The sequence below is a fragment of the Pelobates fuscus genome, chromosome 4 (assembly GCF_036172605.1).
Source record: "Pelobates fuscus isolate aPelFus1 chromosome 4, aPelFus1.pri, whole genome shotgun sequence".
NCBI classification, from domain to species: Eukaryota; Metazoa; Chordata; class Amphibia; order Anura; family Pelobatidae; genus Pelobates; species Pelobates fuscus.
Window position 1 is genome coordinate 177,440,738 of NC_086320.1, and position 16,673 is coordinate 177,457,410.

At 49.6% G+C, this 16,673-nt stretch overlaps 1 protein-coding gene across 4 annotated transcripts in view; it reads right to left on the reverse strand.

Annotated features, from left to right (window-relative positions):
- Positions 1-11,706, reverse strand: part of ZCCHC2 (zinc finger CCHC-type containing 2) — an 85,635-nt gene extending 73,929 nt beyond the window's left edge. For all 4 annotated transcript variants that reach the window (XM_063451813.1, XM_063451814.1, XM_063451812.1 and 1 more), the window contains exon 1: positions 10,876-11,706. In XM_063451813.1, the coding sequence (XP_063307883.1) occupies positions 10,876-11,496 (621 nt within the window). In that variant the 5' untranslated portion in view covers positions 11,497-11,706. The remainder of the gene's footprint in view (positions 1-10,875) is intronic.
- Between the last annotated feature and the right edge of the window lie 4,967 nt (positions 11,707-16,673).

The window sequence follows — 16,673 nt, forward strand, 5'->3', positions numbered from 1 at the left end:
GCCCACGCTTCAGGACAGGTAAGTAATTATGGGAGGGGGAGGAAAGTACACTATGGGAGGGGAGGGGAGGGGGAGGAAAGTACACTATGGGAGGGGAGGGGAGGGGGAGGAAAGTACACTATGGGAGGGGAGGGGAGGGGGAGGAAAGTACACTATGGGAGGGGAGGGGAGGGGGAGGAAAGTACACTATGGGAGGGGAGGGGAGGGGGAGGAAAGTACACTATGGGAGGGGAGGGGAGGGGGAGGAAAGTACACTATGGGAGGGGAGGGGAGGGGGAGGAAAGTACACTATGGGAGGGGAGGGATAGTACACTATGGGAGGGGAGAGGGAGGAAAGTACACTATGGGAGGGGAGAGGGAGGAAAGTACACTATGGGAGGGGAGAGGGAGGAAAGTACACTATGGGAGGGGAGGGGGAGGAAAGTACACTATGGGAGGGGAGGGGAGGGGGAGGAAAGTACACTATGGGAGGGGAGGGGAGGGGGAGGAAAGTACACTATGGGAGGGGAGGGGGAAGAAAGTACACTATGGGAGGGGAGGGGAGGGGGAGGAAAGTACACTATGGGAGGGGAGGGGAGGGGGAGGAAAGTACACTATGGGAGGGGAGGGGAGGGGGAGGAAAGTACACTATGGGAGGGGAGGGGAGGGGGAGGAAAGTACACTATGGGAGGGGAGGGGAGGGGGAGGAAAGTACACTATGGGAGGGGAGGGGAGGGGGAGGAAAGTACACTATGGGAGGGGAGGGGGGGGGAGGAAAGTACACTATGGGAGGGGAGGGGGAGGAAAGTACACTATGGGAGGGGAGGGGAGGGGGAGGAAAGTACACTATGGGAGGGGAGGGGAGGGATAGTACACTATGGGAGGGGAGAGGGAGGAAAGTACACTATGGGAGGGGAGAGGGAGGAAAGTACACTATGGGAGGGGAGAGGGAGGAAAGTACACTATGGGAGGGGAGAGGGAGGAAAGTACACTATGGGAGGGGAGAGGGAGGAAAGTACACTATGGGAGGGGAGAGGGAGGAAAGTACACTATGGGAGGGGAGGGGGGGGAAAGTACACTATGGGAGGGGAGGGGGGAAAGTACACTATGGGAGGGGAGGGGGGAAAGTACACTATGGGAGGGGAGGGGGGGAAGTACACTATGGGAGGGGAGGGGGGGAAGTACACTATGGGAGGGGGGGGAAGTACACAATGGGAGGGGAGGGGGGGAATAATATGGGAGGGGGGAAATACTATGGGAGGGGAGGGGGGGGAAATACTATGGGAGGGGAGGGGGGGAAATACTATGGGAGGGGAGGGGGGGAAATACTATGGGAGGGGAGGGGGGGAAATACTATGGGAGGGGAGGGGGGGGAAATACTATGGGAGGGGAGGGGGGGGAAATACTATGGGAGGGGAGGGGGGGAAATACTATGGGAGGGGAGGGGGGGAAATACTATGGGAGGGGAGGGGGGGAAATACTATGGGAGGGGAGGGGGGGAAATACTATGGGAGGGGAGGGGGGGAAATACTATGGGAGGGGAGGGGGGGAAATACTATGGGAGGGGAGGGGGGGAAATACTATGGGAGGGGAGGGGGGAAATACTATGGGAGGGGAGGGGGGGGAAATACTATGGGAGGGGAGGGGGGGGAAATACTATGGGAGGGGAGGGGGGGGAAATACTATGGGAGGGGAGGGGGGGGGAAATACTATGGGAGGGGAAATACTATGGGAGGGGAGGGGGGGAAATACTATGGGAGGGGAGGGGGGGGAAATACTATGGGAGGGGAGGGGGGGGAAATACTATGGGAGGGGAGGGGGGGGGAAATACTATGGGAGGGGAGGGGGGGGGAAATACTATGGGAGGGGAGGGGGGAAATACTATGGGAGGGGAGTGAGGGAAATACTATGGGAGGGGAGGGGGGGAGAATATTATGGGAGGGGAGAGGGGAGAATACTATGGGAGGGGAGGGGGGAGAATACTATGGGAGGGGGGGAATACTATGGGAGGGGGGGAGAATACTATGGGAGGGGGGGAGAATACTATGGGAGGGGGGGAGAATACTATGGAAAGGGGGGGGGAGAATACTATGGAAAGGGGGGGGAGAATACTATGGAAAGGGGGGGGGAGAATACTATGGAAAGGGGGGGGGAGAATACTATGGAAAGGGGGGGGAGAATACTATGGAAAGGGGGGGGAGAATACTATGGAAAGGGGGGGACACTATGGGATGAGGGGGGAACACTATGGGAGGGGGGAAATTTCCTGGAATTTCTTTCTAAAAATGAGGTGCGTGTTATACGCCTGTGCGTGTTATACGCCGATAAATACGGTATTTTTTTTTACACTGATTGAGTTTATTTCACTTTGTTTTAGGATTTTCCACTTGCAGGGAGACTGCCTGTCAGCACAGACAGTCCCCCTGCAGGCAGACACATGGACCCCTATTGCGGTCATGTGATCGAGTGATCACATGGCCGTGGGGTCCTGATCTGCCGAGGGGGGACTGCCCGAGCAGACAGGCAGTACCCCTGGACCGGGAGTTGAGCTGATCGCCGGCGATCAGGTAAGTAGCCCCAGACCGTTATGACGGTTCAGGACCGTCAGCGGTCCAAACGCACGTTTTACCGCTGACGGTCCGAAAGGGGTTAAGGACTGAGCCAAATGTACACGTTGTGATCAAAACAAAACGTAAACAAAAACTGGAATTTGCGCTATATGTCTGTTCAGGCGTAATTCGCCTTTCATTTTATTCAGGGGAAACAGGGCTTTCATTTAACATCAAATATTTAGGTATGAAACATTATTTAATATAAATAAAATATAAAAAAAAAATGGGGAAAAATAAGAATGTCATAATACTGTTTGCTTTCACTGCAATAAAATACACATACAGTATTTGTATCCAGCGATGTCTCACGTGTAACACAGTACCCCCTATGTACAGGTTTTATGGTGTTTTGGGAAGTTACAGAGTCAAATATAGCGTGTTAAATTTTTCAGTTTTTTTCACATTGAAATTCGCCAGATTGGTTACGTTGCCTTTGAGAGCGTATGGTAGCCCAGGAATGAGAATTACCCCCATGATGGCATACCATTTGCAAAAGTAGATAACCCAGGGTATTGCAAATGGGGTACGTCCAGTCTTTTTCAGTAGCCACTTGGTCACAAACACTGGTCAAAGTTAGTTTATTTTGTTCTACATGTATTTTGAGATATAGATATATATATTTTAATTTTAAAATACAGTTCGAACGAAATTACACATGTATATTTTTTTATTTTATTTTTTAACATATTTACATATTTTATAATATATATATATATATATATATATATATATATATATATATATATATATATATTTAGTCAATATCATTGTATGTGTACTTTGATATGAAAATATATATAATTATATATTAAAATACACTTCGTGTGTATGTATACACACACACAGTTTTAACATGTTTTATTTATTTTTCAGACAGCAGGGGGAGTACCTGTCATTACAGGCACTTCCCCCGCCGGCAATGCCTTGGACGGCTATGCCGTCCATGTGATCGCGAGGTCCTTGCGATCACATGGCCCAGAAGGGCCGAAGAGGAAGGAGGGGGGCTCCCAGGTAAGTCCCCATACTGCGAACACCGGCGTGGGATCGCCGGCGACAGGGTAAGTACATAGGATGGCAGGGACGTTCTATTCCGCCCTGCGGCGTTTAGAGCCGGTTCCTTAAGGACGGCATAGAACTTCCTGCGGTCTAAAGGGGTTAAACAAAATAAATAAATCCTCAAAAGTACCTTGCGGAATAATAATGTTAATTTGCAATACGGTAAAGCTGGACGAAAATATTCCGTCATGCTTGTCCTAGCGTTAAGGACCCATGACTGAAAATTTCCGTAATTTACCACCGTACCATCCCAGATCGTGGCAATTGAGCGGGTAACGCTGCTCCTGTCTGCCTCGTTATGAGGCAGACTGGGAGCACCCGATCGCGCCGTCCCTGTAGCTGCAATCGCTCTGACAGGCTGTTGGAGCAAGCACATGTGCTGCTGGGACTTCTGGTCCATCTCCCTGCGCTTCCGTGGTCAGTGTGAAGTGCAGGGAGATGGATCAGTGCTGATCTGCTTATCCCTGTAAAAATAAAAAAAAATTACAGGGATAGGGGGGGCGTGGCCAGCCGTGCAACTGAGCAGACGTGTGTGCAGGGAGCTCCTGTGAAACACAGCGAAAATAACCCTAAAAAGCCACGAAAAACCAATAACCCAAGAATACAACCAAGAGACTAGCGACCCTGAATCCCCCAAAAGAAAGATGGGGCGCAAACATCGCAGAATACAGACCTCGGAGGCCGCCGGGCAGCCCGATATCAGACGGTCATTTGATAGGCCGCAACAGACTATGCAGCCTAAGATGGCGTCTGGAAGACCACAAGGCTCCAGTGAGTCGGACATGTCCCCGGACGAAGAGGGACCTGTAATAACACAAACCTCAAGCGGAGTATACCGAAGGGAGGACTCCGACTCAGATACATCACCCTCTACCAAGGGAGACATTAAAAGACTCCTGCTCGAGCTCCGCGGAGTCTGGAAAAAGGACCTGGACGGAGTGCGGGGTGAAATTGGCGGCATCGTGTCCCGCCTGGGAACGGTGGAGACCAGAGGGGCGGAGAGAGACAGCAGCCTCGCAGAAACCGGAGCGAAAGTGGCAGACCTCTCCCAGCAGCTACAAAGACTCACCCGTGCAGTCACGGCCATGGAGGTCAGACACCGGAGGAAAAATTTACGTATAAGAGGGGTGCCGGAGACAGTGGGACCTGAGTCAGTGCTGGAGTTTTCTAACAAGGTGGCCACCGTGCTGGCAGTAAGGGGAGAGGGAGGGCTGTCACCCATAGTCTCAGCATTCCGGATTAGGAAGGCCGCGACAGCCCCAGCAGACGCCCCCAGGGACATTATTGCCATCACACGGGACGCAGCGGTGAAAGCAGCGATGCTGAACAGCTCCCGGAATACACCCACCGTTGCGGTGGAAAATTGTCAAGTGCGGATTTTCGAGGACTTACCTTTTACTGTCCTACTGGAGAGACACAAATTCATGCTGGTCACCAGACTCCTCAGAGACCACGGCATCAAATACAGGTGGGGTGCTCTTGGTACCCTGGTGGTTCCGCGCGGAGACACGATACTAACGCTGTCTGCAGAGGAAGACCCAGCGGATTTCTTGCAAAAGCTCCAAGTACCACAGTTTCCGCCCGCTGCCATTGCCGCAAGTCAGACGCAGCCAGCAGACAAACGCGCCACCGAGAAGGGAAGAAATCCAGAGGCAGGTAACATCGGGGGAGGCCTCAGCTGGAAAGACTGCCGGGACAGGGCGGAGGCTCACTCAGGACTTAAAACCAGTTCGGGGAGCTACCAACGTGAGATACCAAGATGACTACACACACACTGTTACTCTAGGATATGTTTGCCTTTTGGTAATGAACGAATGTATATTTTCTTTTTGGCGCAATACCAGAACTGCCAATGTGCACTACCAAGTTGAATACTGGCACACTGTTACTTTATGTTTATGCCTCACTTTTATTCTTTTGTATGGAACAAATGCGTGCCACCATTTCAACCAGCGGTGAATTTTCAAAAAAAAAAAAAAAAAATTACAAATAAAATCTTTTATTTTATTTTTGAACCCGTAACTATAGGCACGCAGAGCAGTCTTCACAATCTCACTGCAGCCAGTCTGCCACATATAGGAACCACTACACGAGACAGGTTCTCCTAGACGCCACACTATGTTTGCTTTGCTGTAAATAGGCTTAATCTGCAATATAATTTAAGAAGGCCACAAGAGATGTATGTGTCCCCCAGGTGGAAGCAGGCCTATAGCCCTTATTAGATAGCTGTAGGCATCCTACTGCGCCCACCTACAAGCCAAGATTAGGCTATCATGACCGACCTTAATACTATTTCTTTTTACATACTTGATGTTATTAAGAGTACATATTATATAATCTAACCTGTGACAACATAATTAGACGTATAATCAGAAATACTAGCTGAAACAGTTTTTAGATGTGTATAACGTTTAGAAAGATTCTGGCTTACAATGACGTCAATACTTCATAAGATATATATATATATATATATCTAGTCACCATTCATTTTATCCTATGCATTGTCATTACTCGCCATTTAAATGTCTGACAACTTTGTTTATATTCATGTATAGTTCAATTTTTTAAAAAATGTGCACTGCTATCTTTATAACATGTTATATACTGTTATCCAATGGTCTCCTGTAACTGTTGTGGTTCAGGAAGCCAAAATGTTATTTCATGCACTAACAAAAATAAAGAATAAAAAAAAAAAAAATAAATAAAAAAAAAAAAATAAAAAAAAAATTACAGGGATAAATCCCTTTTCCCCTCCTTTATTAAAATTAGGGATCGACCGATTATCGGTTTTACCGATATAATCGGCCGATATTCGGTATTTTCGGCAATATCGGTATCGGCCAATATAGATACCAATATTGCCGATAATACCTCCTAGGACCGCCGGGCTCATTACAAGCCCGGCGGTCCTGGGGGGGCCAGCAGCAAGCGCTGACTTACCTTGCAGCAGCTCCTGCAGCTCCATGTCTATATCTCGCGAGATCCGCGGCCGCAGAGCGTTGCCACGGGTTACCATGGCAACGCTCCGCGCGGCACTAAGGGCCGCGAGATTTACACTGGGGAGCTGGAGGAGCTGCTGGGAGGGTAAGTCAGTGCTTGCTGCCGCCCCCCCACAGTACTTCCCATGCCACTGGACCACCAGGGAATACTATATCCCCCCTCCCTGGTAAGAAGCAGGGAGGGGGGTTTAAAAAAAACAAACACCATTTACATATTTAAAAAAATTATAATTAACATAAAAAACGCCCCCCACCCCTATTTTACACAAATCACATCACTACATAAACACACACACACACACACACTGCATTACACACACACACACACTGCATTACACACACACACACTACACAAACACACACACACACACACTACACAAACACACACACACACACACTACACAAACACACACACACTACACAAACACACACACACACACACTACACAAACACACACACACACACACACACACACACTACACAAACACACACACACACACTACACAAACACACACACACACACACTACACAAACACACACACACACACACACACACACACTACACAAACACACTGCATTACACACACACACACTGCATTACACACACACACACACACACACACACACTGCATTACACACACACACACACACACTGCATTACACACACACACACACACACTGCATTACACACACACACACTAAATTATATACACACACTACACAAACACACATTCTGCATTCAGAATACATACACACTACACAAACACACTCTGCATTCACTATATATACACACTACACAAACACTCACTGCATTCACTATACACACTACACAAACACTCACTGCATTCACTATACACACTACACAAACACACAGCTCCCACTACATGGGGCATGTATATTTTGTGCATTTACCTTTAGGATTCGTTTATTTCTTCAAAATGGTAAATGTACAGAATATCGGCAAGTTATCCGCTATCGGCCTGAAAGTTCACAGATTATCGGTTCAAAAAAATCTATATCGGTCAATCCCTAATTAAAATTAACCTTTTTTCTCTGCCAATTGATCACTGACTACATTTTACTATAAATACTATAAAATAACTATAAATACCCCTAAATGAGACATAGGCCCGTCAAATCCATCTATGAAAATTCTAACTATAGAAACTGAAATAGCACGGTCTCTTATATGACATTGTAGGTTCACAGAATAGTGCCAAAGGCATACAAAAGGGGTATTGTTATACTCAGCAGATGTAGGTGAACACAATATGGGGTTCTGTACAGGAATAGCACACACCAGCTTTACGAAATACACATTAAAATAAAAAAAAAAAACACAACCTTGTTATCTGTGTAAATGCCAAAATAGAGAAAAAACTGTTTTACTTTAGAGGTTAGCGATGAAATGGCTACGTCAAGTGTCAAAATAACCTTGGGTAAATAGCGTGTGATGTCTATTTTATATAAATATATACTTTTGTGCGACGGCTACTAACTTACAAGACAAACATACCAACTTCTAAAATTGTTTCACATTAGAATTTTATTTTAAGCCTTGTATTTTTTGACCTGTAACTTTAAAAATAAGATGAAATCCAATACATATTATGTACTCTATAAATGATCAAAAGACATGATATTTTTAATTACTTTTCCTAAGCTGGACATATTATGCACACGCTATTATTGCATAAACTGTGGGGGAAAAAAAAAAGTGTCCCTCCCCCTTTATTTATTTTTTTAATAATGAGCATTTATATATGTATATGTGACATCGAATTAAAGCTCTTTTTGTCCTCTAAAAAAAAAACGGTTTATTTGTTGGTGCAATAAATGAAAGATGCAAATTGCGGTTGAACTCAAACAGCAAAAAATGCAAACATTTCTTGTGTTCTTAAAGGACCACTCTAGGCACCCAGACCACTTCAGCTTAATGAAGTGGTCTGGGTGCCAGGTCCTTCTAGGGTTAACCCATTTTTTCATAAACATAGCAGTTTCAGAGAAACTGCTATGTTTGTGAATGGGTTAAGCCTTCTCCTATTTCCTCTAGTGGCTGTCTCATTGACAGCCGCTAGAGGCGCTTGCGTGATTCTCACTGTGAAAATCACAGTGAGAGCACGCAAGCGTCCATAGGAAAGCATTATGAATGCTTTCCTATGTGACCGGCTGAATGCACACGCAGCTCTTGCCGCGCGTGCGCATTCAGCCGACAGGGAGGAGAAGAGGAGGATCGGAGGAGGAGAGCTCTCCGCCCACCGCTGGAAAAAGGTAAGTTTTTACACCTTTCCCCTTTCCAGAGCCGGGCGGGAGGGGGTCCCTGAGGGTGGGGGCACCCTCAGGGCACTCTAGTGCCAGGAAAACGAGTATGTTTTCCTGGCACTAGAGTGGTCCTTTAAGGGTAAGACAATCTTCTGAAGTGGTGTCCTTAAGAGGTTACGGTAACTAAAAAGAGGTTGTGTTTATGTGCAATGATGTCGAGTGACAATTCAGAGCCATATACTTAACAGGTGAATACAACAAAATGTACATTCCAGTTTGCACCAGGACTCAAAACAGTAGCAGTCAGGAATAAAAATATGACAACAATCAATATGAAGATAAAGGAGTAAGACCAAAAGCAGCCAAGGCAAGCTATGGCCCATAAGTGGTAGCCAGCATCAATGATGGCCAACATATAGCACTCCAGCAGTTTAGAAAGCCTTAATGACGTACAGCCAGGGAAATGTCACAGCTGGAGCTTTAAAAGTTAGCAATCAATGGCCTTTGATTAGATCTTTGCTTACAGATTTTGAAACGAATATCATAAGTAAAAGGTTTGCCAGATCAACTAAACATTTTAACCAGTCACTCAAAGGTTTCAGTTTACATTTCCAAACTACAGTATTAAGGTTTAAATTAAACTGGTTCTGAATTAACTTGGACTCATCACCAGTAAACTATTTCTGTCTGTTATGATAAGGGTTTATACACATCCCTTTGCCATATTCTTTACTGACAGGTATGTAAATGGAATGAGCAGTTTTATAATTTTTTTTTTTTTTTTTTAACTACATCTCCAACAATTCTTTTACCAACAAGCCTCAAACTGTAGTACGAGAAGCAGAGAGCTAATGTTTTGTCCACCTCTGCCTTAGATTTTAGCAATAGCTAATGGTTGCAAGCACTTTCCCTTGTAATCTTTACTATTTTTTCCCTGGCTGTCAGTTAATGGAGGCCAGGCGTGTTACAGGTATCAACATACAGCAAGGACAGTGCCATTAGACACCTGGCTGCAGTCACAGTGCCATTACCTGGCGAGCAGCACACAGTCTAGATAGTCCTATTACCTGGCTAGCAGCACGCAGTATAGATAGTCCCATTACCTGGCTAGCAGCACGCAGTATAGATAGTCCCATTACCTGGCTACCAGCACGCAGTATAGATAGTCCCATTACCTGGCTACCAGCACGCAGTATAGATAGTCCCATTACCTGGCTACCAGCACGCAGTATAGATAGTCCCATTACCTGGCTACCAGCACGCAGTATAGATAGTCCCATTACCTGGCTACCAGCACGCAGTATAGATAGTCCCATTACCTGGCTACCAGCACGCAGTATAGATAGCCCCATTACCTGGCTACCAGCACGCAGTATAGATAGTCCCATTACCTGGCTACCAGCACGCAGTATAGATAGTCCCATTACCTGGCTACCAGCACGCAGTATAGATAGTCCCATTACCTGGCTACCAGCACGCAGTATAGATAGTCCCATTACCTGGCTACCAGCACGCAGTATAGATAGTCCCATTACCTGGCTACCAGCACGCAGTATAGATAGTCCCATTACCTGGCTAGCAGCACGCAGTATAGATAGTCCCATTACCTGGCTAGCAGCACGCAGTATAGATAGTCCTATTACCTGGCTAGCAGCACGCAGTATAGATAGTCCTATTACCTGGCTAGCAGCACGCAGTATAGATAGTCCTATTACCTGGCGAGCAGCACGCAGTATGGGTAGTCCTATTACCTGGCGAGCAGCACGCAGTATGGGTAGTCCTATTACCTGGCTAGCAGCACGCAGTATGGGTAGTCCTATTACCTGGCTAGCAGCACGCAGTATGGGTAGTCCTATTACCTGGCTAGCAGCACGCAGTATGGGTAGTCCTATTACCTGGCTAGCAGCACACAGGATGGGTAGTCCTATTACCTGGCTAGCAGCACGCAGTATGGGTAGTCTTATTACCTGGTTTCGGCTGCTGGTGTACTCGGTCTCCCGGAGCTGCTCCAGTCGGTCTCTCAGGGTGAGCCTCTGGTGGAAGGAGAAGGCCGGGTGCAGGGAGGCCATAGTAAAGAGCAGTAGTAGCTCTTCTCGGGCAGCCTCCGCCTCCCCGGGATCCCTGTCCTCCTCCTCCTGGCCGGCGGCAGGCAGTAGCAGCAGACGATAGAGCCGACCGGCCACCTCCCGGTTCTCGGAGTTTAGTAGGGCCAGATAGACGATGAGGCGGGCCCGGGCCGCAGGGTCCGCCAGGTCCCCCAGCAGCTGCTCCCCGCTTGGCCCGTTAGCCCGGCTCTCGCAGTCCCTCAGATAGTGGCAGTCCTTGCGGGCCAGGTCCTCCAGGCAGGAGCCCAGGAAGCGTAGCTCCAGCGGGTTACACAGGTCAAGTAGTCCGCAGGCCAGCTCCATCCTCTGAGCGGGGCCCAGACACTGAACGAACCACTCGTACACCTCCTCCCGCTGCAGGCAGCCGGCCTGGCTCTCACAGGGGCCACGCATGCCGGCGGGCCGCCTCTCCTCCTCGTCCTCCTCCTCTTCATCAGACGCCCTGTGCTTGCACTTCTTCTGGGGCAGTTTCATCCTCAGCATTATCGGCGGCTCCACCCCGGCTGCATCCAACGGCTCGGGCGAGCTCTCAGTGGCGGCGGGCTCAGCGTTTAGAGCTGGCAGGACATAGCGCGTCGCTGCGTGAGGGAGAGCTGGAGAATCTTCACACTAATACACCGCGTTCCAGAACGCTCCGTCTCGAACCCCGCAATCCCCTGCCTGCCTGACGGATGACGTAACAGCAGCGTGGCGCGGTCCTGGGAAGCCCGCAATGTGACAGGTTGGCCTCCCGCCCTTCTTCCTGGGAGTGGGCGGGGCCTCTCTCCACTGGCTCGGAAGCGCGCATGGCTAACGGGTTAGGGGGAGTGTGAGTGGAACCCAGAGATGGTACGTTAGCTGTCTGTGCACCGAGCTCATCGCAACGCAATGACACGCTTTATTCACTATACCAGTGATTGGGTTTTCTACTGTTCGGCTATTTTGGATTGGGATTAGGTCCGGATTGGGAATTCAAAGTAGCCCTGGGAAAAAAAATGTATGCCAGCCCCATACATCCTTGTGCCACATAATGTATATGTGTGACTGTATGTGTATATGTGTATATATATATATAACACACACTCTCCCTCCTCCTTCACTCCATCAATACCCCCCTCACTCCATCAATACTCCCACTCCATCAATACCCCACCATATCTGGAAGGGAGGCTTAGTGCTCCCTCAGGTCGTCAGCAGCCTTAATGTGGCCACACCAGCCCCCAGCATCTGCCTCCTGTTTTCCCTCAGAATTTAGATAAAACACGAGAGGGAACCTGATTAAGCTGGCCACCAGGAAAAAGAAGTTGAAACATCAGAAACTGGAGACGTTCCTGGTACGCCTGAGAGCCCTCGAACAGAAACATCAGACAGCGCCGGATGACAGAACGTACGGACAACTGGATGCGGTTCGGAGAGACATTCGTACACTGTTACTGGATGACGCGGCCAGGTCCATGGTGTGGTCCAAGCGGACGTATTATGAAAGTGCCAATAAAATGGACACCCTCCTGGCCAGAACCCTACAGCCTATGCAGGACAGAGCCCATATTACGGCTATCAGACACCCCGACGGTACGACGACATCGACGCCTGCTGAGATCGCCAAGGTCTTTGAGGACTTTTACAAGACGTTGTACAACCACACACCTGACGGTAGTCCGCATGGGGAGAGGGAAGAGGAACAGATTCTACAATACCTGGGTAAACTGGGGATGCTGGGTAAACTGAGCGGAGAGGCAGCAGGCATATTGGCCGCTGAGATCACGGAGGAGGAGGTAGACAAAGCTATCTCCCACCTGAAAGGTAATAAAGCTCCGGGGCCGGATGGCTTTGATGGCTCATATTACAAAACCTTTAGAGATGAGCTCGTACCCCAGTTGGCCCGACTCTTCGAACACCTGCGTCAAGGAGGACGGTTGGATCCCGATATGTCTTTGGCTACCATCGTATTGTTGCCCAAACCGGGGAAGGACCCACTCCTCCCGGAGAATTATAGGCCCATATCCTTGATTAACCACGATCTGAAGATCCTAGCAAAAATTCAAGCGGACCAGCTGAACCCCCTGTTGACCACTCTAGTTCACGCCGATCAGGTCGGTTTTATTCAAGGTAGACAACTGTTCGAAAATACCAGACGGAATATCGACTTAATTTGGAAACAAAAGATCACTGGGACCCCCTCTCTGGCAGTGTCCATAGATGCCGAAAAGGCCTTTGATAGGGTAAGATGGCAATTTCTTTTCCTAGTATTGAGGAACATGGGCTTCCCGGACGAATATGTGACGGTAACGAGAGCGATGTATCATGACGTACGAGCACAGGTCCAGATAACGGGCACCCCAAAAACGTTTAAGCTATACAATGGAACCCGACAGGGCTGCCCTCTCTCTCCCCTCCTATTCGTGTTGGCCTTAGAACCGTTACTGCAAGCCATTCGCCGAAATCCCAATATTAGAGGAGTTACGGTTGGAACCGATGACTATAAAGTGTCGGCCTATGCGGTCGACATCCTCCTGACTATCACGAATCCTATGGACTCTATGTTGGCACTACAGGGGGTCATAGCAGAATACGGTGCGTTATCAGGTTACAAAGCAAATATACAGAAATCTAGCGCTCTCCCGGTCTGCCTCACAGAAGCAGAGACAGCTCGCCTAAAGGAGGCGTATCAACTCAGGATAGAAACACATTCCGTTAAATACCTGGGGATCCATCTGACTGCCGACCCCGACTGCTTATACCTCGCCAACTACGCCCCGATGCTTAGAGCCTTGATGGGCGACCTCGAGAAGTGGAACGATAAACCCATTTCCTGGATAGGTCGCATCCATTCAGTCAAGATGAACATCCTGCCACGCATATTGTTTTTGTTTCAGGCTCTTCCTATCCGAGTCACGAAAACTCAATTGGCCCCTCTGCAACGATCAATGGGGGACTTAATTTGGCAGAATAAGAGGCACAGAATTTCTAGGCAAGTGCTGTATAGGCGAAAAGATAGGGGGGGCCTGGGCCTCCCGAATTTGTATTTCTATTATCTCGCAGCCCAGCTTACTCAGGTGGCTATGTGGCACTCCCCGCCGGAGGAGAGGAGATGGGCTGACATAGAAGCTATGATGGTAGGGGCGGACGCCCCCCAGTTCGCGATGTGGGTCCCAAGGGATCATAGGCCCGCGATACGGAGTACGTGCCCGTCCATACTCAATTCTATCCGGATTTGGGATGCTTGCCAACTCAAATACAAATTGGCGCCGTCCCCCTCCCCAATGGCTCCAATCCTTAGAAATGGAGACTTTCCCCCCGGCTTAGCTTCCAGAGATTTTCGTAACATTGAACGAACAGGGCTGCAACGTATATATCAGTTGTATCGCAGTGGCTCGATAGTTCAATTTGCGGAACTACAACAGGGGGCCCATTTAACCCCCGCAGACTTTTTCCGCTATATCCAGATTCGCGACTTCGCTAGCAAACCTCACATTAAGACAGCTGCTCTGGGTCAGATGACCTTTTATGAAAGGCTTTGCTCTGACGGGATCGCCCCCAAGGGCATGATTACGCTTCTGTACGCTCACCTAAGCGCTGAAACCGGAGAATGGGGAAATCTGAATTACACGGATCAATGGGAAGCTGACCTCGGTGAAGTCTTAGAGGGATTGGAGTGGAGGGAAATATGGGATGCGAATACCGCTGTTTCGATTTGTGTCACTCTCCAAGATTAAGCATGGAAAACTATGCTTAGGTGGTATACCACGCCTGTGAAACTTTTTCGCATGCACAAATTAGATAATGATGATTGCTGGCGGGGCTGTGGTTCCCGAGGCACGTATATCCACATGTGGTGGGAATGTCCGAAACTCACCGGCTTCTGGAGGTCAGTAGAAGACCTCTTAGGGCGGATGTTCAACAGACCCCTTCGTATGGATCCATGGGTATATCTACTCAATAGATCCCTCGAGGGCTGGACCAGGAGGGAGCAAAAATTGGTACATAGGCGTGGCCTGGACGAGCATGGTGCAGGACGCAGACTAAACTCGCTCCTCACCCCAGGCCGATAAATTAGCGATCACCAGCGGCATACAGGTGAAAAATGGTCCGGACCAAGAGGCCCAACACCCCGGGACCGGCGGGGACTGTCTCCCCGAGACGCAATACCGGACCGATGGACGAGTTTATCGCTACGCCGTCGGATCTGAGAGGGCCGCGACCGGCCGACAAAATGGCGCCCGCGTCTCCGGGCTCGGAGAGTGCAGGAGAAACCTCTGCAGCAGGTACCCAATTTAGTGAACTGGCCCAGATACAAGCCGAGCTTACCCAGATCTCGGCGAAAATGCTCACAAAGGCGGACACAGGCACAATAGCTCAGGAGCTGCGTGCAGCACTGCGAGAGGAGCTGGTGGGCCTGAGGACAGACCTCACTGCATTAGAGCTGAGAGTGGATGAGGTGGAAACAGCAGCTCAAGGCTGCGAGGACCAACATAGGGCTACAGAGGTTGCAGTAACCAGACAAGGTAACCTCTTGATCACCCTCCGCAGGCAGGTAGAGGATCTGGAAAACCGGAGCAGGCGTAACAATATCAGAATACGTGGCCTGCCAGAAACCGAGACGGAAGATGAACCCCTCCACGCCTGCCTGCGCGCCCTATTCACACAGGTACTGGGGGACGCTGCACCTGAGGAAATCCGCAACCGTGCTCACAGAGCTCTGGGACCGGCGAGAAGAGACGGCAGCCCCAGAGATGTCATCTGCTGTATGGCCCTGCAAGAACAAAGAGACATGATCATGGCGGCGGCTAGAGATAGGCCCTCCATATCGTTCCGCGGAGGGGAAATATCCCTATACCAAGACTTATCAAGTTTAACACTGGATGCCAGGCGAGTGCTGCACCCAGTAACGGGTATGTTAAGAGACAAAAGGATCCCGTACCGCTGGGGCTTCCCCTTCAGCCTCCAGGCGAAACATGGCAACACATGGCTCACAGCCCGCTGGCCAGAAGAGGTCCCACGCCTTATGAGGACCCTTAACCTGCCACAGGTGAGAGTGCGCAATTGGATCCTGGACGAAGCAATAGCAGCACGGAGAGACCCGCTGAACGCCTCCAGCCCAGCGGTCCCACCTACGGAACGGGCTGCCCAGCCACACGGCGCAGAAGAATGACATTCTAGCAGCCGGCCCGGGCCGCCAAGAGACGGGTAAGGTGGGGAAGAGAATAACTGGGGACGGGGCTGATAGCGCACATGCAGGGACAGATGGCTGCGGAGGGGGAGATTTCGGGACTTTGTTGGGAGGGGGGCATGGGCGAGGAATGCAAGGGATATGGAGCTAATGAAGGGCTCAAGCCAGACGGGGAACACGGGGCCAATACCCCTACTAAGAGCAATAACCCCCAGGGGATGGCCTGTGGATCATGGCTACGGGTATACGGCGACTAGTCCAGTATTTGAAAGAACTTTACCAGAGGCACGGGTGGGATAGTGGAAAGCCCTGACTAGCACACCACAGCGAAGGCTTCTTTGGGGGGGTTGAGGGAGGGCGCATCCTGAGTTCCCACGCAGTGCCCCGGTCCCTAGCCTGCAAACAAAGGAGGTGTAGACGGGGGTCAACCTCGAAAGGACATCCAGGACATACTCTGAGGCCACCCACCAACCTAGTGACTATAAGCATAATAACCATTGCAGTGCCGAGT